The sequence below is a fragment of the Eschrichtius robustus genome, chromosome 20, assembly GCF_028021215.1.
Source record: "Eschrichtius robustus isolate mEscRob2 chromosome 20, mEscRob2.pri, whole genome shotgun sequence".
NCBI classification, from domain to species: domain Eukaryota; kingdom Metazoa; phylum Chordata; class Mammalia; order Artiodactyla; family Eschrichtiidae; genus Eschrichtius; species Eschrichtius robustus.
This window is the reverse complement of record NC_090843.1, coordinates 41,855,935-41,880,947: the sequence shown is the minus strand read 5'-3', so window position 1 is coordinate 41,880,947 and position 25,013 is coordinate 41,855,935. Positions and strand designations below refer to the sequence as shown.

General features: G+C 35.7%; 1 protein-coding gene across 3 annotated transcripts in view; it reads left to right on the top strand.

Annotated features, from left to right (window-relative positions):
• Positions 1-25,013, top strand: part of TRIM37 (tripartite motif containing 37) — a 118,209-nt gene that overhangs the window by 19,571 nt on the left and 73,625 nt on the right. For all 3 annotated transcript variants that reach the window (XM_068530376.1, XM_068530375.1, XM_068530377.1), the window contains exons 8-12: positions 659-726; positions 10,296-10,420; positions 16,034-16,084; positions 17,175-17,256; positions 23,774-23,850. In XM_068530376.1, the coding sequence (XP_068386477.1) occupies positions 659-726; positions 10,296-10,420; positions 16,034-16,084; positions 17,175-17,256; positions 23,774-23,850 (403 nt within the window). The remainder of the gene's footprint in view (positions 1-658; positions 727-10,295; positions 10,421-16,033; positions 16,085-17,174; positions 17,257-23,773; positions 23,851-25,013) is intronic.

Below are 25,013 nucleotides of genomic sequence, written 5' to 3'. Positions count from 1 at the left end.
GATTTGCAAAGTAGGTGGTCTGATTTGGCAAGCGTGCCTATCTTTTTTTTGTTTTGTTTTGTTTTTGTGTCATGTAAAACAGTTTCTTTCTTCCTTCTCTATAATAATAATTTCTGTAACAATAATTCCTTTACCCCTCTGTGTTTCCAACTTCTTTGAGACTGTTTTCCTCTCTGGACATTCTTTTTTACAGGTTCCTATTATGTTCAAAGCTCATACCTCTTGCTGACATTTAATATAAACAAATGGCCCACTTACTACATTCTTCTTTTTAGGCCGCATTTAAATTTGGGGGGAAGAATTATTTTAGAATAGTTGATTGATTAAAAATGTTAGTTTTCTATAGCTTTATATTCCTTTAGAAGAAGCAATAATGTTAATTTCATTACAGAGTATACTGTCACTGTATATTTCTTCGAAGTATTTAATAGACCTGCATTGTCCTTTGTCTGTAACTGTAGTTAGGGTTGGTTCTGAAATCCTCTTGTCAAAGCTACTATAATTAAAACTCTGGAAAAATTTTTTAGGGTAGCTGTAATGAAGAAGTTTTGCTTACTTGAGATTGATTCCTTGTTATTGAATATGTTCAATGAAATTTAATTTCATTCTTGAACCAGTAAGAAGCCTGAGTGTTGGTCTTCTGCTATTTTTTAAATAGGTCAGAAGACATCTCTGACACAAGAAACAGAACTGTTGGAATCCTTACTTCAGGAAGTAGAGCACCAGGTGATGAAATATTAAATGAAATGAGATAAAGTCTTTATCCTTTTTCTGTTCATGTACTTTAAAAGTTTTTTGGTTTTTTGTTTTTTGACAGATTATATAAGATCAAAAGATCTGGGGATCTGTGTGCTATACTAGGGATTTTTATGAAATAGGAATCAGCTGATTCAAGGTTTCTCCATCATGTATGGGAACTAGATAAAATAATACTAATTTTGTTTTTGCAAAAAACAATTATTTTTACTGGGAATAATAGCCAATAGGAATCTGTAAATCTTTAAAAGATTAAAATCTTCTGACATTGTGACTTAAGTGGTGACTTCGAGATAGAATATTATTGCCAATTACTTACACATAATGATTCTTAGGGTAAAATTAGCATTTTTATTTATTAAGGAAATCTTTATTACATACCAAATAGATAGCAGGCATTGCTTTAGGTGCTTTGGAGCACAACAGTGGACACAATGGCAAAAAAATCCTGAAAGAGTTTATAATTTAGATTCAGGGTAGGTGGGGATAAAGTACGTAGTGAATGAATAAATAAAATGTATAGTGTCACATAAATATTTGATAATTTTTTCTGTCTTGAATTTGGTTTTTGGAATTCTCGAATTCCTCTCTATGCCTGATACACAGCTGTCTCATGCAGTTGTTCTCTTAATTATCATCCTGGGGATCCCCTTCATTTCTTTCTTGGGTTGAATCCCATGTTTCCTGATTTCCATGGCTTCCATGCTCTTGATTTACACGTTTGTTTTGGTATCACACTTCCTCTGTGGCTTTCATGGAAGGGTAATCAGAATAAATTTTTCGAGACTGCATGTCTGAAAATATTCAATCTTTACATTTGGTTGATAGTTTGGCTGTTAGAGTTCAGTACATAAGTATTTATATATTCTTGTTTTTCTCTTCAGTATTTTTTTTGACCGTGCTGCATGGCTTGCGGGATCTCAGTTCCCCAACCAGAGCCCTCGGTGGTGAAAGCTCGGAGTCCAAACCACTGGACTGCCAGGGAATTCCCCAGTATTCCCATTCTTAATTGTGCATGTTGTTCTCCTAGTCCAGAGATTTTATTTTATCCCTTCCAGAGAATAAACTAGCAGCCTTCTGCTGGAGTGATAGGACAAATTTAAACCAGCTATAAGTGGAGTAGGGGTGGGATCTGAGGATCTGTGCACATTTTTTTTCTTTTAACAGCTTTATTGAAGGATAACTGACAAAAAGTAAGCTGCATGTATTTAAAGTGTGTAATTTGATAAGGTTTGACAAATGTATACACCTGTGAGACCATCACCATAGTCAAAGTAGTGACTTTTTTCCTCCAGAATTTTTTGTGCCTCTTTATAAATTCTCCTTCTGCTTCTCCCAACACTTCCCTCTCTAGGCAACCCCCTATCTCCTTTCTGTCATTATAGATAATTTTGCCTTTTCTAGCATTTTATGTAATTGGAATCATACACATTATATACTTGTTTTATGTCTGACTTCTTTTACTTAGCAGAATTATTTTGCAGTTCATTCATATATCAATAGTTGTTTCCTTTTTAATTGCTGAGTAGTATTCCATTGTATGTATATACCACAATTTGTTTTTCCATTCAACTGTTTATGGTCATTTGGTTTGCTTTCTGGTTTTGGGTTTTACAAATAAAGTGGCAGTGAGCATTCATTTACAAATCTATACATGGACATATATTTCCTTTTCTCTTGGGTCCTCCTAAGATAGAGTGGTAGATACATGATTAGGTTTTCAATAAATGCTGTCTTGTTTTCCCAAAGAGATTGTACCATTTATATTTCCATCAGTAGTCTTTGAGAGTGCCAGTTCCTCCACATCCTTGCTAACACATGATATAGTCAATCTTTAATTTTAGCTGTTCTCATAAGAGTGTAATAATATTTCATTATGATTTTAATTTGCATTTGCCTTATATCTAATGATGCTAAGCATCCTTTCTTGAACTTATTTGCCATCCATATATCTTCTTTGTTGAGGTGTCTGTTCAGATCTTTTTCTTTGTTGTTGTTCAGATCTTTTGCCCATCATTTTATTGACTTGTTTGTTTTCTTACTGAGTTTTGAGAGTTGTTTATAAAAAAACTGGATAGAAGTCCTTTATTAGATAGGTACTTTGCAAAGATTTTCTTCAAGTCTATGGCTTGTCTTTTCATTCTCTTGAAAGTGTCTTTTAAAAGGAAGTTTTTAAATTTTGATGAAGTGTAAGTTATCAATTTGTTCTTTTGCTGTCATAGCTAAGAAATCTTTACCTAACCCAAGGTGACAAAGATTTTCTCCTGTGTTTTCTTCTAGAAGTTTTGTAGTGTTAGGTTTTATATTTAGGCATATGATCCATTTTGATCCTTTTTTAAAAAAATTTATTTATTTAGCTGCACCAGGTCTTAGTTGTGGTATTCAGGATCTTTTAGTTGTGGCATGAAGGATATAGTTCCCTGACCAGGGATCGAACCCAGGCTCCCTGCATTGGGAGTGCGGAGTCTTAACCACTGGACCACCAGGGAAGTCCCTGGTCCATTTTTGTATGTGAGGTATGGATCCAAGGTAGTCTTTTTGTTTTTGTTTTTTATATATGGCTATCTAGTTGTTCCAGCACCATTTGTTGAAGACTAGCCTTTCTTCACTGAATTGCCTTTGCATCTTTTTCAAAACTTAGTCCATAAACACATTGTCTATTGATTTATTTTATGTCACTACTGCACTGTTTTGATCATTGTTGCTTTATAATAAAAGGCAGTGTTAGCTCTCCAACTTTGCTCTTCCTTTTTTTAGAGTTGTTTTTTGTTATTCCAGATCCTTTGCATCTTCATATGAACTTTAGAATCAGCTTATTAATTTCTGCCAAAAAAAGTTTTGGGGTTTTGATTAGAATTACATTGTATCTATAGATAATTTAGGGAGATGTGACATTTTAGCAATACTGAGTCTTCATTTCATGAAGAAGACTTTATTTCAGCGGTATTTTGTAGCTTTCAAGGTACAAGTTTTTCACATCTTTTGTCAGATTTATTCAGTATTTCAGAATTTTTGGTATTATAATAAAGGATGTTTTTTAAAAATTGCAATTTCTGACTTGTATCTATACAATTGATTTTTGTATATTGATCTTGTATCCTGCAATTTTGCTAAATTCATTTATTAGTTCTAGTGGCTATCTTGTAGATTCATTGGATTGCCTGCAGATAGTCATGTCATCTCTGAATAAAGACAGATTTTCTTCCTTCCTTCCTTCCTCCCTCCCTCCCTCCCTACCTCCCCCTTTCCCCCTTCCCCCCTTCCCCTCTTCCTCCCTTCCTTCCTCCTTTCCTTCCTTTCCTGTCTTTCTGTGTTTCTATTTATTTATTTATTTGGCTGCCGGGTCTTAGTTGCGGCACACGGGATCTTCAGTTGCGGCATGTGAACTCTTAGTTGCAGCATGTGGGATTTAGTTCCCTGACCAGGGATTGAACCCGGGCCGCCTGCATTTGGAGCGTGGAGTCTTAGCCGGTGGACTACCATGGAAGTCCAAGACAGATTTTTTTCTGATCTGTCTGCCTTTTATTTCTTTTTTTTTTTTTTAATATATAAATTTATTTATTTATTTATATTTTATTTTTGGCTGTGTTGGGTCTTCGTTTCTGTGCGAGGGCTTTCTCCAGTTGCGGCGAACGGGGGCCCCTCTTCATCGCGGTGCGCGGGCCTCTCACCGTCGCGACCTCTCCCGTTGCGGAGCACAGGCTCCAGACGCGCAGGCTCAGTAGTTGTGGCTCACGGGCTTAGTCGCTCCGCAGCATGTGGGATCTTCCCAGACCAGGGCTCGAACCCGTGTCCCCTGCATTGGCAGGCAGATTCTTAACCACTGCGCCACCAGGGAAGCCCTGCCTTTTATTTCTTGTTAGGTGTTACTGCCCAGAACTTCTCGTATAATGTTGATTTAAGTATGATGTTAGCTGTGGGTTTATTGTAGATGTCCTTCATCAGGTTTAGGAATTCGTTTCTATTCCGTTTGATGAGAGTTTTCATGAGGATTGAATGTTGGATTTTGTCAAATTGTTTTTCTGCATGTATTGAGATGATCATATGGTTTTTCTTTTTAGTTCTTAAAATAGATGAACATTTAAGAAAAATATTAAAGCAACTTTTATCCTGGGATAAAAACCCTAAGTTGATTGATGTATTGTCCTTTTAATATATTACTGGATTTGATTAACTAAAATTTTGTTTAAGATTTTTGCACTTCTGTGCATGAGGGATATTAGACTGTAGTTTTCTTTTCTCAAAGAATCGTTGTCTGGCTTTGTTATCAGAGTAATGCTGGCCTTAAAGAATGAGCTTTAAATTATGCCCTCTTCAGTATTTTGGAAGAAGTTGTGTAGAACTGATAATGTTTCTTCCTTAGATGTTTGATAGAATACACCAATGAAGCCATTAGGGCCTTGTATTCTTTGTGGAAAGAAAGAAGGAAAACAAAAAGTTACCAGTTTCTTTAATAGATACAGGGCAGTTCTTGGGACTTCCCTGGGAGTCCAGTTGTTAAGACTCTGTGCTTCCTCTGCAGGGGGCACAGGTTCATTCCCTGATCAGGGAACTAAGATCTTACATGCTGTGCAGTGCAACCAAAAAAAAAAAAAAAAAATGAGATATAGGGCAGTTCATATTGCCTACTACTTCTTCTTCTTCTTTTTTTTAATTAATTAATTCATTCATTTATTTTTGGCTGCATTGGGTCTTCGTTGCTGCATGCGGGCTTTCTCTAGTTGTGGCGAGCGGGGGCTACTCTTTGTTGTGGTGTGAGGGCTTCTCATTGTGGTGGCTTCTCTTGTTGCGGAGCACGGGCTTTAGGCACACAGGCTTCAGTAGTTGTGGCTCTCGGGCTCTAGAGTCCAGGCTCAGTAATTGTGGCACAGGGGCTTAGTTGCTCCGCGGCATGTGGGATCTTCCCGGACCAGGGCTCGAACCTGTGTCCCCTGCATTGGCAGGCGGATTCTTAACCACTGTGCCACCAGGGAAGTCCAAGGACTGTTATATTCTCTTGATGAATTGTTTCCATTATCAGTGTGAAAGACCTTCTGTTTGCTTTGAAATCTAGTTTATTTGATGTCAAAAAGCCATTTTAGCTTTCTTTTAACTAGTATTACTATGTCATATGTTATTTTGTCATTTTATTTTTAATAAATTTTTTCCTAAATATTTAAAGTGTGTGTGTCTTGTAGGCAGCATACAGTTGGCTCTAGTTTTTTTAATTCAGTCTGACAATCTTTGACTTTTAACTGGGATGTTTAGTGTGTTCACTTATAAGGTGAAGTTTGAGTCTAATATCTTGCTGTTTGTTCCACCTGCTCTTTGTTCCTTGTCTTTTTTTTGGTTATTTTTGGGTTGAGTATTTTTTTGGATTTTGTGTATTGTCATTAGTGGATGACACTGACATCAGTAATAAAAATAAATGTAAATGGATTAAGTCGAAGTTTTAAAAATCCCATGATGAACTTCTTAAGACAGATCTAGAGAATGATGAGAAATTTAAAGTGAAAATATTACTAGTGATAAAAAGGGAACAGTCTACCTTAGGAAGATAGGACAGTTATGATTTTGTGTTCCAAAAACATAAATTCATTATATATAACGCAGATGCTGACAGAATTATAAGATTTTCATAAAATTACTATCTTTAGTGAGTGATTAAAAATAAATTATTTTATTTAAATCTGATAAACTAATAGTTCCAACTAACAGAAGATTGTAAGAATAGAAGGTCTTTGAAAAAGAAAATTGAGAGCTTTATTTAAAAGGTATATGTGGAATTCTGAATCCCAAGCTGAAGAATATATATTCTTTTTAAGTCCACATGGAACAGTTTCAACATTTTGTCACATACTAAGGTATATAGAATTCTGAAGAAATTTAAGAAACTTATATAAACAACATGTTCTGTGACCACAGTATAATTAAGATAGACATCAAAAGCAAAAACACAGGTTAAAAATTTACATATATGTATATAAGTATGCATTTAAATATATGTTAAATATCTACATAGTTCTTGAGTGAAGGAGGACATTGCCATTGAAATGATAAATTATTAAAATAGTCAGATGTAGCTAAAGGATATTTAGAAGGAAACTTTTAGTCTAAAATACAGTTTAAGAAATTATGAATAAGTGAAAAAATACAGAAAAAGAACAATGGTATAGAAGCATAAAATGGAAGGAAATCACAGAGGTAGTGATGAAATAACAAAAGAGAGTGCCATGAAATAGTTGAGAGGATCAACATACCCAGTATTGGATCTTTGAAGAAATTAATTTAATAGAAGATACTCTAACAAGGTTGATTAAGAAAAATGAAGAAAATGTCCAGCAGTATATTGGGAAGAAAAATGGGGCATGACTACAAATATAGTAGAAATTTAAATAATAAAAATATTTTTAAAAGTAAGTATGGATATAGCATTTACTATATACCAGGCACTATTCTATGTGCTTTACAAAAATGAGCAACTTTATTCAGGTAGAATCTACATGAAGAAGATAATTTTCCAGGAAATTGTAATTACCGAAAATGACTTAAGAAAGAATATAATTTAAACTAAGAAACATTACGTAAATTATATTGGAAGTATATTGTCAAAAGACATCAAAAAACATCAGATCCAGACTAATGGAAAATTTTTACCAGATCTTTAAATATCTGTTATCTATCATAAGCACTTTTTTTTCCTTAAAGAATACAAAATGTACCAAAGCTAACATCTCAGTCTTTGATGTAATGTTAATAACCAGTCAGCATAAGAACACTATAAGAAAACGAAATTAAAGCCCAACTCTATTACAAACATAAATACCATAATCTTAAAATACTGACAAATCAAAATTAGTAGGATACTTACTAAAACAAAACAAGAAAGCAAGACTTGGTAGGGTTAATCAAAGGAATGAAAGGAATGTTTCATTATCCGAAAAATCTCTTGATTGTAACGCAAGAGATTAAAGGGCAAAACCACATGAACATATAAGTAGAAATGAATAGAATAATATTAATTTTTAAAATAACATTCAATTATATTTGATCCTCATTCATGGCCAAATTATTCAGCAAACTAAGAGTAAAAGGAACTACCTTAACTTTATTAAAGGTATCTATTTAAAAGTCTACCTTTGGAGGAAATAAGGTCAAGGAGGGATACACATAGTATGCATTCAATAAATATTTGAATGAAAGCTATAAATTTTGGTATTTATCATATGATACCAGTTATGTTATATTGTTATTCTTGGTGAGCTATAAGCAACTATCTTTTAAAAGACATAAACTCTGTTGTAGTGGGTTTTATGAATATCATTTGTATGGCACTTGATAGTGTATTAGTTTGCTAGGGCTTCCGTAACAAAACACCACAGACTGAGAGGCTTAAACAACAGAAATTTATTTTCTCAGTGTTCTGGAGGCTGGTAGTCCAAGATCAAAGTATTGGCAGTTTGGTTTTCCCTGAGACCTCTCTCTCCGGCTTGCAGATGGGTGCCTTATCGTTTTGTCCTTTGAAGGGCTTATCTCCAAATATAGTTACACTATGAGGTACTGGTGGTTGGGACTGGAACAAATGAGTTTGGGGTGGGGACACGATTCGGCCCATAGCAGTTTACAAAGCTGTCTCACGTACAGCTTCATGCTTGATCTAACAAACCAGCAAAGCAAACGGCGGTAGATATTATTCCAGTTTTACACATTAACAGACTCTGAGCCACATAATTGGTGTGTGGCAGGACTAGGACTTCAAACTGGTTGTCTTGAGTACAAAATCAGTAGTCTTTTAACTACCATGCTTATTTTGCTAAAGTTGGATTTCTCACTTTTTACCTTTGGTATAACTTAATGTTTCCTAGATTGACAGAGGTTAAGACTTTTTTCTGTGTGTTAGGTCGTTACATTTCTCTGTTCCCTGGAGTGCAATTTGAGAAATCCTTGTTTGAAGGTCGTTGGCTTTTAGGGGTTTGTTCATTTATATACATAATGGCTTCACTGTACCAGTCTAAAATACATTTGTAGTTGCTTAGAATTGGATTTATGCTAATATACAAGAAGAGAAAAATACATTAAAATCAAATACATTTACTCAATAACTTTACTGTTATAATGGAAATTAATAAACCTAGATTCTTAACTTTCAAACCCGCTTTGAAAGAAGCTGTTGTGTTGGCCAAAAAGTGCCTTCGGTTTTTAAGTAAAAATAAAAGACACATTTTTCATTTTCACCTAGAACTTTATTGAACAACGTATTCACCCTATTGTTCCACTACCTTCTGCCATTTTTCAGACAACTTCATAATTCCGTCTTCTGAAAACTTTTTATCTTTTTGAGCAAAGAACTGTTCCAGGTACCTTTTACAGTTTTCCAGGGAGTTGAAATTTTTTCCATTAAAAGAATTTTGTAAAGACCTAAATACATGGACATATGAAGGTGCAGTGTCTGTTGAATACAGCAGATGAATCAGAACGTCCCAGCCAAGCTGTAACAGTTTTTGTCTGGTCATCAAAGAAACACGCGCACTTGCGTTATCCTGATGGAAGATTATGCGTTTTCTGTTGACGCTTTTTGTCGAGTGCTGCTTTCAGTTGGTCTAATTGGGAGCAGTACTTGTTGGAATTAATTGTTTGGTTTTCCGGAAGGAGCTCATAATAGAGGACTCCCTGCCAGTCCCACCATATACACATCACCTTCTTTGGATGAAGACCGGTCTTTGGTGTGGTTGGTGGTGGTTCATTTTGCTTGCCCCATGATCTGTTCTGTTCCACATTATTGTGCAGTATCCACTTTTCATCGCCTGTCATAATTTGTTTTAAAAACGGAATGTTTTCATTACGTTTAAGTAGAGAATCGCATGCGGAAATATGGTCAAGAAGGTTTTTTTCACTTATGTGGAACCCAAACATCAAAGCAATGAACATAACCAAGCTGCTGCAAAGGATTTTCAACACTTGATTTGGATATTTTGAGTATGTCGGCTATCTCCCGCATGGTATAACGTCGATTGTTCTCAATTAATGTCTCGATTTGACTGCTATCAACTTCAACTCATCTACCCGACCGTGGAGCATTGTCCAGCGAGAAATCTCTAGCACGAAACTTTGCAAACCACTTTTGACACATTCAATCAGTCACAGCACCTTCTCCATACGCTGCACAAATCTTTTTTTTCATTTTGGTTGCGTTTTTACCTTTCTTGAAATAATAAAGCATAATATGCCGAAATGTTGCTTTTCTTCTTCCATCTTCAGTATTAAAATGGCTACACAAAAATTCACCAATTTTGAGAAATCTTTCTTTAAATGCACCCTGATATGACAGCTGTCGCATACAATCTAACAAAACTGTTTTGAATGAGGTTAAAGACAAGTGCTACTACCGCCATCTTACAGAAAAAAACCGAACGAAACTTTTAGCCAACCCAATGTTTTTCTTTATCTCAGTTTTTTCAGTATATAACCAGAATAATTTCCATTTTCCTTCTTTATTAAGGATTTTGGGGGTGCCAATGCATAGTAATTTTTTTATTCAGACAGTTCTTTTCCTCAAACAGTTGCGATCTTGTAGTAAGAGTGAGTTGATATCTAAGAGCTCAGAGATCCTCATGATGTTTCAGCAAGTTCATCGAAAGCCCATGGCGTCCTTTGTTACCACTCCTGTTCCACCAGACTTTACCAGGTACGACACATTTTTTTTTACTTCATTTTCTTTTGAAGTTTATGTGCAAATGCGTATACTTGTTTCAAAAGAAAGCTATTGCTGATAACTAGAACTCAGGTAGTTCTCTCTGACCAATAAGGTAAGTCTTCATTTGTGAATTAACAAACCAGATACAATATTTATATTTTATTCAAGCACTGAATATTAATAAAAGGGCTGGGTATTTGCTCTTGTTAAATAGATTTGAGTCAACTAAGGATATTCATTAATATTCCAAGGCTGCCTCTTTAATAGTGTGGTCAGCCATTTCAGTTTTGAAGATACGTTTTCTGAATTACTCTATCCATCACCAGTGGAATGAAACGAGTTTTGATATAAATACCATATATGAAGATAAGGGTTTTACAGTTCAGAATAGGGTACATGGATCTCCTGTATCAGAGCCAGCAGGAGTGTTGTTCCAAAATGAAGATTCTCAGGCCTGTTCCCTGACAGTCTTTGGAGATGGTATCTAGAAAATGAATCTTGAGCACCTCAAGTAACTCTGCAGTAAAGTTTGGGTACCATTGATAGAGGTAAACTCCTATACTGATACTGCTTGCAACAGGTTATCAGGCAGGCAACTCTGCTTGACTTCTTTTTTTAAAAAAAAATTTATTTATTTATTTGACTGCGCCAGGTCTTAGTTGCCGCACGTGGGATCTTCGTTGTGGCATGTGGGATCTTCTGTTGCGGCATGTGGGGGTCTAGTTCCCTGACCAGGGATCAAACCCGGACACCCTGCATTGGGAGCGAGGAGTCTTAGCCACCAGACCACCAGGGAAGTCCCTCTGCTTGACTTCTTGAGTGTCAGTCTCTGTCACATCCAGTGATTATTTTGATTTCTTTTTTTTTTTAATTTATTTATTTGCTTATCTTATTTTTTTTTTTTTTTGGCTGTGTTGGGTCTTCGTTGCTGCGTGCGGGCTTTCTCTAATTGCGGCGAGCGGGGACTACTCTTTGTTGCAGTGTGTGGGCTTCTCATTGTGGTAGCTTCTCTTGTGGAGCTCGGGCTCTAGGTGTGTGGGCTTCAGTCGTCATGGCACGCAGGCTCAGTAGTTGTGGCTCATGGGCTATAGAACACAGGCTCAGTAGTTGTGGTGCACAGGCTTAGTTGCTCCGCAGCACGTGGGATCTTCCCGGACCAGGGCTTGAACCCGTGTCCCCTGCACTGGCAGGCAGATTCTTAACCACTGTGCCACCAGGGAAGTCCCTATTTTGATTTCTTTTTTCTTTCTAATTGCCCAAGGGACTCAGAACCCCAATTATACCTTCTTTTCACTACCTGCTTTTTTGGGTATAGATGGAAGGGACTGAAACTGGGGTTGGGATGGGGGAGGTAGGAGGCACGTCAATAAAGAAAAAACCACCAAAAATAAATAAATAAAAGTCTGATAATTAAGGAGATTTCCCTGGGAAAAGGTCACCTTAGGGCCCTCTCCCTCTCTAGTAAACCTTACTGTCTTACTGGAAAACTTGCCTTATAACTTAACTGTAATTTTTATTAGAAACTTAGCTTATGATTTGCAGTATAGAGGAAGCAGGTGTTCCATCTGTTGATTCATTGATCAGCAAAGAAAAGAGGGCCAAATAAGAAAGGCTAGGGGCTTCCCTGGTGGCGCAGTGGTTAAGAATCCGCCTGCCAGTGCAGGGGACACGGGTTCGAGCCCTGGTCCGGGAAGATCCCACGTGCTGCGGAGCAACTAAGCCTGTGCGCCACAACTACTGAGCCTGGGAGCCACAACTACTGAAGCCCGTGCACCTAGAGCCCATGCTCCACAACAAGAGAAGCCACTGCAATGAGAAGCCCATGCACCACAACGAAGAGTAGCCCCCGCTTGCGGCAACTAGAGGAAGCCCGCGTGAAGTAACGAAGACCCAACGCAGCCATAAATAAATACATACATACATACATAAAAAAAAGAAGAAAGAAAGGCTAGCATTTATGGACATTAAATTACAGACCAAAGTTTAGATGTGCAAAGCAGTGGTGATTGTTTCTAAGCTTTGAGATCATGGAACTGATTACCTTATATCCCATCAGTTGATGATTTGTGATAGAGCCACAATGGCGAATAAAAGGTCATTAAACAAAGTAATGTTATTTATTAAAGGTCATCTATATGCTCAGCACTGTTGTAAGTGCTGCATAGGAGACATGGAAGAGGAAGTAATCTTATTGGATATATATTCCACATGAAATGGTAGAGAATTGTATATTAAAATTGAATATTTGTTACTTAGTTACATCAGAAATTCTGAGAAGTCAGGGTAGACTGCTGTGGTCAAGATGACTTCATAGCCTAGAAAGGAATTGTGGAAGACCTTGAAAGATACTTAGAATTTCATTAGGCAGATGAGAATAGGATATGTATACATGAACAAAAATATGGGGATGTGATAAGAGATGCTATATTTGGAAGTCAGCAGAGAAATCATTTCAACCAGAATTTGAAGGGCTGTATTTTTGGGGCATTTAAGTCTCTCAGGGAGGACTCAAATAGCAGAAAAGTACAGTTCTCAGTCCATAAAGAGTTCTAGTTTCTGGGAGAATGGTCAAGTTGGGATGGAAAACCAGTTTTTATGTAGCTGACCAGTCTGTTTTCTCAAGGGAACAATGGATGCTTATCCTATTTTTCTTCTGTTCATTCATTAAGTCATGATGAAGTCTTTGGTCTAAAGATTTGCAAATCAGTATTTTTCAGAATACTGGGCTAGAGATGTTCTGAGGCTAGCCTCTCCATATTCCATGAAGCTTCACTGACACCATCGTGAGATGAATCCAGTCATCATAAAGACCAGAGTAGAAGAGGTATAGAAATAAAGAAAAGTTTGAGAACATAAAGCTGTGCCTTATTTGCAGGCACAGAGTGGTAACACCAGTCTGATTACAGATAACTTCTGAACAAGTGAGCATAATGTAGAGATGTTAATAAATACTTAAGGATGGTAGAATTGATAGATGGCTTAGCGGTCGTTGTGGCTTTGTGTATATATGTAAAGAATGCAAAAGAAATTTTGAGTAAATACTTCTACCAAATTACAAGAAATTTCCAGCAAATATTTGTAAATATCCATTCATTCAGTCAATATTTGAATGCCAGCTATGTTACAGGCATGTGCCAGGTACAAGTAGAGAGCACAATAGAGAGTTCTTGTTTCCTCATATTATGATTTAGTGAAAAAGATAGGTGATTGAAGCAGTAATAAAATAAAATGTGATGACTGGTGATAGGGGAAGTATATGTATCCTGTTTTAATGCTTCCCCATAGCACTAATTTATTATAATGTTATTTGTGTCTCAAAAGTTTTGGCTAAAAAATTATACATATGTAGGAGTATGTCATAGTAGGATTGATAATTGTTTTCTGTGCTCTGAATGTTAACATTTATTCTCAGCAAGTCAGAGCCATACTGTACCCTCTTGGTTAGTAAGCTTTAGCGACCTGTATGCTTTAACTTGTAAGCTTTCTATCTCACTGTTCTAAGTTAAACATGTCCTCTTCATCTTCTGTTTATTTTGTGTCTTGGCGAGCTCTTTGGCCCTCAAGAGCTGATTAAAAATATGACAATGATAGTCTGGTCTTAGAACAAAAATAACTATAACAACAAAGGAAATATATCACACTGGACATTAAGGACATGGTGGAAGAAACAGTATGAAGATCAGCAGGCAACTGAGGATTGCCTGCATAATGTCTGTAGACATTTTGAAAGATGTTTAGTGGGAGAACTGAACAACGTTTGTGCAATTGGAAGTTGCACAAAATTATAGCCAAAAGCATATTATAACTTGACCAAATTTGAAGACTATCCTGGAGAGATTCCTTGGAGCTCTGATTAGGTTTTTGGTTCCAGGAAGGCTTCCCAGGCATTAATTGCATTGGTCCTGATAATTGGAGTTTTGTGTATATTGAGTGCTAAGAGAGCATATCATGGGGAGAAGTTAGAGCAGACCTCCAAAGCTATGTGACTTCTAATTTGTTATCTGAAGGAATAGTAAGGATTAACCAGACAGAAGGATCTAGGAATGAGGAATGTGAGAAAAGGTAACTACTGCCTAAGGCTATGGTTAGGGGTGCTTGACAGTTGGATAATAGTTATACAGTTAATAGTTGCAAGGCAAACCACATCTACTTGTGAAAAAGATGTGAGCTGTTTAGCTACATATACTTAACCATAAAATAAGACTGATGTATTTTTAATAACGTATACTATATTTTCACTGGCAAACCACTAATTTCTTCAGGTACTATCACAGTGTGAAAATGCTTTAGATGCATTTTGTATCTTATTTTGGTAATAACACATTTTCATGAATTGAACTTTAGAAAATATATCTGAATATGTGGTGAAATGGCTTGCAGTTTATCTTTTTGGTAAATTTATAATTTTATATATTAAGTATATTACACTGTATTACAACACTATGTGTGATAGTGTCTTTATCATAAATGTTTTACTATCTCTGACTTTTGAGGTGTTCTAATGACAGTGCTAGAGACTATTAGCGTGCTGTGGGTGTAGTTTAGTTCTCTTTGAAGATGTAGTTTAGTTCTGTGGATGTAGTTTAGTTCTCTTTGGAGAAGACTGTATGGAACTAAAGTTCCCTAGGTAATCTTGCCTTGCCATGAAACTGTTAATGTGCTTATCCTGCTTGACCCTTATGTGATTATGTATTCTTATCCTATAAAATTGTATAGATTTATTTGCTAGTAAATAGTCTCAAAGTATTTAGGGTCTGTCAACATTCCTCATAATTTGTTCCAAAGAAGGAAGTTTGGGGATTTATTGTAATATTTTATCCTTTTGTTGTTTCTTTTGATTTTTTAAAACAGTTTATATGTTTTCTATTTCAGGTGTCCAGCCTAAGCACCTAATTTCTTTCTTTTCCTATTTCCATATTACTTTTTAAATATCTCTTATAATTATTTTAATACTTAATCATATATTGCCTTTTTTTAAAAAAGCTATTTTATAAAGTATTTGTTGAGTCTCCAATTTAATTGCAAACCTTTCATGTCAGCTTTTGATGGTTTTATGAATTCATTTGATTTAATGTTGTTTAATAAAGTTTTAAAAATATTTCTTAAGGCCTTATTTTAGTTTAATAAAATTTTCAAGATGTTACTGAGAGATTTGACTTTGTTTCTTTTTTTCTTTTATTAAGATTTATTTATTTTGGGGGGCTGCCTTGGGTCTTCATTGCTGAGTGCAGGCTTTCTCTAGTTGCGGCGAGCGGGGGCTACTCTTCGTTGTGGTACGCGGGCTTCTCGTTGCGGAGCATGGGCTCTAGGAGCGTGGGCTTCAGTAGGTGCAGTGCGTGGGCTTCAGTAGTTGCGGCACGTGGGCTCAGTAGTTGCTGCGCAGGCTCTAGGGCACGCGGGCTTCAGTAGTTGTGTTGCATGGGCTTAGTTGCTCCCTGGCATGTGGGATCTTCCCCGACCAGGGATCGAACCCATGTCTCCTGCATTGGGAGGCAGATTCTTAACCGCTGCACCACCAGGGAAGTCTGACTTTGTTTCTTAATTAAATGAAATGTTAAACTTGTATAAGCCAAATAATTTTTTTTCTCTTTTGTTTCTTTTTAGTGAATTGGTACCATCTTATGATTCAGCTACTTTTGTTTTAGAGAATTTCAGGTAAGAGTTTTTGACAACTTTAGTGTTTTTTTGTATGTGTATGTAAGTAAGAGCCAGGTAGGTGTCGTTCCTGGGTAGCATACAGACCTAATGAACTTTGTCACTCAGTGTGTAGTCTTAGAAGAAACAAGTTTTGTATTAGAAACATAGAGGTCATTTGTCTGGATTGTTTTATATCTTCTAGATGGATTGCTTCTCTAGGGTGGGGAATGGAATTTTTTTTTTTTTTTTTTAAAGAAGAGGGTCTACTTAGCCTTTGCTAATAAGGTAAGGTGAATGAGATGATAGAGATCAATGAGCCCTCCTACCCATCCTCAGAAGTCCATTTGGGTCCATTTATCTCAGTGCAAAGTAAGAAATTGTGGATGAGAGGGTATTATTGTAAGAAATTTGTAAGCTTTGTAACTTGCATGCTAAGTTTGTTAGCTTTTACTGCTTTTCTCTAAGATTAGAAGCCAAGATATTAAAACACAAAGGTCCTAAGGGACTTGTCTTAAAGGGCAGCAAGGAAGTGGGGAATGAAGAATATAAAAGGTCTTGCCTTGGGAAGAGAAAATCCCAAGAGGTGATAACCATCAAACTAAGGCCAAACTGAGAATTTATACCACTCCCCATTTAATTTGTTTTTTCTTATGGGATAATTTTGTGGCTGAAATATAAACCGAGGATTACCCCACATTTTTTTTCCATATTAAAAAAGGATAATTATACTGCGGGGATATGAGGAAGAAACTTTTTTTTTTTTTTTCCTTTAACGGTGGAAGACTGCTTGTTGAAGTGGTAATTAGATTCAGGCCACTTAGTTATATTTTTCTTTTCCCTTAAATGATGAAATTTTGAGGGTTTTTTTTTTAACCTGAAACTTAAAAGATACTGCTGAATATTTCTGTATCATTAAAGTTTCTTTTATTTCAGAATGTTAGTATATATAAATTTATACGGTGGAATCTTGACTTCTTCAGTCACCTTCATTTACTGGTCCAGGACTTCAAATAAGTAACATAAATAAAGTGGTTGGGTTTTGGTTTGGCTGTTTGCTATTTCACAGCAGTTTTGATCTTGGCATTCAGTTGGTTTTCTTTTACTTTAGTACTTTGCGCCAGAGAGCAGATCCTGTCTACAGTCCACCTCTTCAAGTTTCAGGACTTTGTTGGAGGTTAAAAGTTTACCCAGTAAGTTTTTCATTATTTCTATAAATTTTGAAACCAAGATCTTTCTTTCAGGGTTTTATAGTACACTGGTTCACTTTTTTAGTGGAGAAAGGAATTAATGAAAATTTTGTTTCTTTATAGGGTATGTTGCTAAATCTGTGTAAAAAATGAGTTAAATATAAACAGTGTAAACACTGACATATTACTGAATCTTATTTCACTAACAACATTTAGAAGAAATGTTTAAAGTTCTTATTTTAAAAATCATTAAAAAAAATACATTCACAGATGGTCATCAAAAACACATGTGTGCTGACTGCATACTCATGGTGCATTCCAGTATGTTTCTTTGACCAGTAGATTTGCTGCATATTGGCATCTGGACCCAGTGGTATGATGAGATGCATAGTCAATTCCTATGGCAAGAATATAAGCAGTAGTGTGTGCTTTTATCACATCATATCTAGTTGCATATCTTTTTGTCATATTGATGTGCATTGCCTACATCTGTTAATTCACTGGAAGTTGCAGAATAGTGATTCTCATTTTGTTTCTTTTTTGCTTATTAGGTGTAATGCTTTTATAAAGAGATGCTTACCTTTACCTATTGTTTGGTTATCCAGTATTACAGTTCATATAGAATAGGCAAGATTCTTTCCTGTTATTTAGTGATTTTCCTTATTCTCTGAAAGTAATTAACTAGGTTTTTAAAAAAATATCATTATGAACTCATGGATTTATACATATTTAGTCTCTTTAAGTTGGCTTCTGTGTCACTTTGCTCTGACCCTAATAGTCTAGTAGTGACTTTAGTAGTTAGCTTTCTTGTCCTCTTCCGTGGCAAGATGTTCTAGTCTCATCTTGTACATTTCCTACTCTGTACCTGAAATTGGTCATTTTATCCAAAAAGCCCTGATTTCTTTTAGTGGGAGAATTGTATTTCAAGACCAAACTGGGCGTTAAGGGTGCTCATTTCTACCAGGTTAGTCGCTGTTTCTAGGCTTTCTTCATGAACAGAACTAAGGAATTACATAGGCAAATGTATGTGGGGGTTTGGAAAGGGGGAGGGGTTAATATGTATGTATGTATGTATTTAAAGATTTATCTAATAGACTGTATTTTTTAGGGCAGTTTTAGGTTAACAGCAAAATTGAGTGGAAGGTACGGAGAGCTGTATTCGCACCCTCTGCCCCCGCACATGCACAGCCTCCGCCACTATCAACATGCCCTGTGCCAGAGTGGTACATTTTTTGCACTTGATGAATTGACACATTATCACCCAAAGTCCTAGTTCATTCTTGGTGTTATACATTTTATAAGTTGTATTTGTTTGTTTTTAGCCCAAAGACCATACTTTGAGAAAAACTGGGTAGGAGTGTGCTTAAAATTGAAGTGGAAAAACTCCAGTGATCTTAATAGAGAAAAAATATTTATGAACACTTTAAAATTGCTATATAATTGTAGAATATCGGGGTGTCACATGTATGTATGTATTTTTTAGAGATGAAATAACTCCTGAGTTAATGCTCATGTTTACAATTCAAATTAAGGATTATAGAGTTTTTTAAACATAATCTCTTTACATTACACCTGTATCTCCTTTCTTCTATTCTAGGAATCCTACTTTTTGAAGCCATAGGAAATGATAGAATTATAATCTCATAATCAATCACTTATTTGCCTTATTTCACCTTACAAACACAAAAATCTCAGAAGGGGAACTCTAATTCTATCATTGATTTGATTACTGAGAAATGTTTAAAATTTTATTTGGAAATATACTCTCCACATTTCACTATGCCATGTCTGGACAACAGTTAGGGTGTTCAAAGCTTGTTCTCTAGTAAATTCTACTGGAAGGGCTAATGGAAGCAGTATTTCCTGACTTTTTGTGTGTTGAAAATAGTTTGTATCCTTTATAAGCTAAAGCCAGTATTGCTGGATGCAAAATCCTTGGCTCATGTTTTCTTTCACTGGGTATCTTAAATATTCAATTCCATTTTCTTTTGGTAAAGTCTGATGATAAACTGATCCTTAAAAGGCATTTGCTAATATTGTCTAGATGCCCAAATAATCTAATTCTTTTTAAGTCCAATAACTTACTACTATATGTTTTGATTGTTCTCGGTCAGTATTCTCAGTTACATGCTGGGCTCTTTCAATATGTAGTTTTAGACTTTTTAAAGAAAACGTTTCCTGAATTATAGTTTTAAATATTTACTTTGTTTCTATCTTTGGTTTTCTCTCTTGGGACTTGTATTATCTTCATTTTGCATCTTCCTTGCCTGTCTTCAATATTTACCACTTTCTCTCTGATCTTTTCAGCTTTTTCTTCATTTCTTTTTAATTTTTACAATTTTTTTTTGTTCACTTATTTTTTGAAAGATATAAACTGTTGTGCTTATTTGCTCTTGTGTTCCTTTTAGTTCAGTCTTTATTTCTTAAATAACTTTTCCTTTTATTTCTCTTTCCTTAGTCCTATTACCTGATTTCTGAGTTTTTCTAATACTGATTTGTGTTATTCTTTCATATCATATTATTTTCTTTTCTTCCTGTGGGCCATCATATTATTTTCTTAGTGTCTGTTAGGTTGTTTTGAAATAGGTTACAATTTTGATCTTTGAGGATGTTTTTCTAGGGTACTTTCATTGTCTGTAGGGATGTTATTCTGCTCTTTATTTTCTCTTTTTTTAATTTTGGTAAGTGATGCATAACATAAAATTTACCATTTTAATCATTTCTAAGTGTACATTTAATAGTGTTAAGTATATTTCCGTTGTTTTGTAACCAACTTCCAGAACTCTTTCAACTTGCAAAACTGAAGCTCTCTGCCCGTTAAACAGTAATTCCCCATTTCCCCCTCTCCTCCGCCCCTGGCAACCACCATTCTACTTTCTCTATGAATTTGACTACTCTAGATACTTCATATATGTGGAATCGTAACACAATAACATCTTCTTGTTACTGGCTTCTTTTACTTAGCATAATGTTTTTAAGGTCCCTCCACTTTGTAGCATGTGTCAGAATTTCCTTCCTTTTTAAGGCTGAATAATATTCCATTGTATATATATATATACCACATTTTGTTTATTCGTTCATCTGTCAGTGGACACTTGGGTTGTTTCTACCTGTTGGCTATAGTGACTAATGCTGCTGTGAACATGGGTGTGCAAATATCTCTTCAATATCCTGCTTTTGATTCTTTCAGATATATGCCCAGAAATACTATTGCTGGATCATACGGTAATTCTGTTTTTAGTTTTTTGAGGAACCATATTGTTATCTACAATGGTTGCACCATTTTACATTCCCACCAACAATGCACAAGGGTTCCAGTTTTTCCATATCTTTGTCAGTAGTTTTTGTTTTCTGTTTCTTTGATAGTAGCCATCCTGATGGGTGTGAGGTAATTCATTGTGGTTTTGATTTGCACTTCCCTAATGATTAATGTTGTTGAGCATCTTTTCATGTGCTTATTCATGGCCATTTGTATATCCTGTTTAGAGAAATGTGTATTCAAGTCCTTTGCCCATTTTTTAATCAAGTTTTTTGTTGCGTTGTAGGAGTTTATATATTCTGGATATTGACCCCCTTATTAGATACCTGATTTACATGTATTTTCTCCTATTCTGTAAGGTTTCTTTTTACTCTGTTGATTGTGTCCTTTGATGCACAGAAGTTCTTAATTTTGTTGTTGTCCAGTTTGTCTATTTTTGTTTTTGGTTTCATATCCAGGAAATCTTTACCTACTCCAATGTCATGGAGCTTTTCCCCTATGTTTTATTCTAAGGTTTTATAGTTTTAGGACTTATATTTAGATCTTTGATCTATTTTGAGTTAATTTTTTTATGATGTAGGGGTCCAACTTCACTCTTTTGCATGTGGATAGCCAGCCAGTGTGATAACAATCAGAAATCTGGTGCCTTGCTTTCTGAGAGATTTCCTGGTTCTTCTCCCCTTCTCATCTGGACCTTTTCCTTCCTTTGTTTGTATTATTTCTATGCTGTTTATCTTTTATTTTCCTCCTAGCATTTCCTTTGCAGTCTTTTGACCTGTCCTAAAAGGCCTACATATTCGTTTTTAAGAGTTCAGAGTGACTAGACTGCATTTAGTTTTCAGACTTTTTTATATTAGGCCCCCTTATACTCCGTTATATATTATATTGAGCAACTCTTCAGTTTCAGCTGTCATATGTGGCTTGTGATGCTTTTCAGTGACTAACTTTTGGCCATTTTGTGGTTTTCCTTCTTTCTGGTCCATTAGATGTCCCATTGCTTCTCTCTCCTTTCTCCCACACTGTTGATATCATGCAGGTCTTTGTGATTATAATTGGTATGTCTTTACCTGCTTGTGTTTTGGGGGCTGTGGAGATAACCTGTCATTTAATTTTGTTGTAAATGTTGTTTGTGAGCTTTTGGTTTTGTTGTTCAGTTGTTTTGTTTTGTTTTATGTTTGGATTTAGAGAGTTGTAAAAACTATGCTGGCATTGTGGCAGTCTTTCCAGAATCCTCTGCCTATTGAAAATTCTTAAGCTAGGGACTTCCCTGGTGGTGCAGTGGTTAAGAATCCACCTGCCAATGCAGGGGACATGGGTTCAAGCCCTTGTCCGGGAAGATCCCACATGCCGCGGAGCAACTAAGCCCGTGCGCCACAACTACTGAGCCTGTGCTCTAGAGCCCATGCACGACAACTACTGAGCCCGCGTGCCACAGCTACTGAAGCCCATGCATCTAGAGCCCGTGCTCCACAGCAAGAGAAGCCACCACAATGAGAAGCCTGCACACTGCAACAAAGAGTAGCCCCCGCTCGCCACAACTAGAGAAAGCCCACATGCAGCAACGAAGACCCAACGCAGCCAAAAATAAAGAAAAGAAAAGAAAAGAAAATTCTTAAAGCTATTATTTTGTTAGAGGTACAGATGGCATGTCAATAAAAGTAGTAAAAATTTTGTTCCTTAAGATTATGATAGGGCTTCCCTGATGGCACAGTGGTTAAGAATCCTCTTGCCAATGCAGGGGACACGGGTTCGAGCCCTGGTCTGGGAAGATCCCACATGCCACGGAGCAACTAAGCCCGTGCGCCACAACTACTGAGACCCTCGTGCCACAGGTACTAGCCTGTGCACCTAGAGCCTGTGCTCCGCAACGAGAAGCCACTGCAATGAGAAGCCTGCACACCTCAATGAAGAGTAGCCCACGCTCACCGCAACTAGAGGAAGCCTGCGCGCAGCAACAAAGACCCAACGTAGCTGAAAATAGATAAATAAAATTTATTTAAAAAAAAAATTATGATAAAAATTAAGTCAAAGAAATTTCTAATCTTATTATCTGTTAAAATTAGGAGTGAAAAATGTTCATTATCTTTTATTAATGGATTTCATTCCAGGGAAATCGTTTTAGGAACATAATTTAAAAGAAGAAAAAACCCCCAGCTATTTGAACAAGGATATTGGTTGATTTTTAAAAATCAGTGTAATTTGCTATATAATTTATGTTCAGTAATATTCACTAATTTTAGCAAGTTTTCGCAAATATATATAGTTGTATAATCATTGTCACAATCATGACTTTTATCACCCTCAGAAGTTACGTAATTTATCCTTTTCAGCTAATCCTTTTTTCTCCTTTCCTGGCCCCTCTGCAACCACTGATCTGTTTTTGTTACTATAGTTTTGCTTTTCCAGAATTTCACATAGTAGGATTATGCAACATATAATCTTTTGTGTCCAGCTTTTTTCACTTAAGTGATGATTCATTTATTCGTAGTATTTATTGAGTGATTACCATGTCAAACCCTGAAAGCTGCCTCAGGACATTTTGGAGCAAAGTAGCCTAGAAATGAAGGGGTTAAGAAGTACATGTACCCCTCTATAGACATATTCCTGCCCTCAGCCCTCACAGTCTAGTTGGGGAAACAGATCTTTATACACATAGTTATAACAAATGTAATCTTCTCACACAGTACTGGAGAAATACAGAGGGGAATAATTGTACTCATAAAAATCTCTGTAACAGAAATTTAAACAGCTTTTCAATCTCCAGACAGAATCTTATGTGGAATCCTAACATATGAAACATAGAAATTATATTTAATTACTTTCAACATCAATCAAGTGTTACCTTTTTCTATTTTACTCTCTTTTGATCTCATATATCTTTTTTTTTTTTTTTGTCTCATTCCTAGTGAAATTGAGGCTTTTCTTTTTTTGGCGTTTTTCTTCAGGGTTTTGATTTTTCTTGGAGGCTCATTTTTAAGAGTTCTGCGTGTGTTAAAACTCTTAACTCTTTTCATAGTAGTTGATATTTTATAGTTTGTATGCTTTAATATTTTCTTTTTTTTTAATTGCAAAAGTTTTAAATTGTTACAGATTCAGACCTCTTGGTCTTTTTATTATCTCTTACTGCTTTTAAGCTTAAAACTACTTTGCCATCCAGATATCAGGTACTAATCTGTATTTTGTTTGTTTCATTGTGGCTTGAATTTTTACATTTAAATTGATCTGGAGTTTGTATAACATCTTTTTCTTTTTTTTTTTAAGGATGGAAATGGAGTTGTTCGTGGTTACTACTTATCTGTGTTTCTGGAACTCTCAGCTGGCTTGCCAGAAACTTCCAAGTAAGACATGCAATTAAGTAACAAACTTTAGTGTGTGTTTACATACCTTCTTAGCATTTTTTATTAACTACTTTTGTTAATTACTACATTATGTCTGTTAAGATGTATACTAGTATGGAATCCCTGGCATAGTATGATGGCATAGACTGACGGTTCTCAAATTATATGGCCTCAGGACTCTTTATACTCTTAAATTTTATTGGGAATCCCAAAGAGTGTTTCTTTATGTGGGTTTTATCTATTGATATTTTCTGAATTAGAAACTGAAACTGAGAAAAATTTTTAAATTTTTATTAATTCAGTTTAAAGTAATAAACCTATTACATATTAACATAAATAACATTTTCTTGAAGAATAAATGTTTTTCTAAAGCAAAATAATACTCGGTGAGAAAACTTATTGATGTTTTTTAAAAAATCTCTTAATGTATGGCTTTTCAATTTACTGTAATAAGTTGTTTTGGTTGAAGTATATGTATAAAATCTGGCCTCAGGGATTTTGGATTTCATATGTAGTTGGGAAAAGTTTTTTTTAAATGAGATACAATTCACATACCATAAAATTCACCTCATAAATAAGTGTACAATTCAGTAGATTTTAGTATATTCACTGAGTTCTACAGCTATCACCAATATCTAATTTCAGAACATTTCATCACCCCACAAAGCAACCCTGTACTCATTAGCAGTCACTTCCCTTTCCCCTCCCCACCCAGTCCCTGACAACCATTAATCTTTTTGTTAGGGAGGAACACTTTAAAAAGCAGTTTTAGATAATTATGAATTATCTTTGATTTTACCCCAAAATTGAACAAGTGGTTGTTTCTTAAATGTAATTTGCAATATGAAATCTGGAACCATATCAGTGAATTTATTTCACTCTGTTACACTAAAATCTGTTGGTTTGGTATGAGATGTCTGCTTCCAGTTATGATGGAGTAATGGAAGTAACCGTTTCTTCTGCAACAACTGAAAAGAAAAACAACATTTCCTAGACACTGGACATGAGACAACAAATGAAAGCGATCCCTAGAGACAAGAAGTAAATAAATCAGATCTATGATTGCCTCGCTTAACCTTGAGAAAGTTTTCAGGCTGTAACACGTGGAGGCAGACTGCAAGAGTTTGGCTGACTCCTTGAGTTGAGGAGACAGTGCTGAGTGT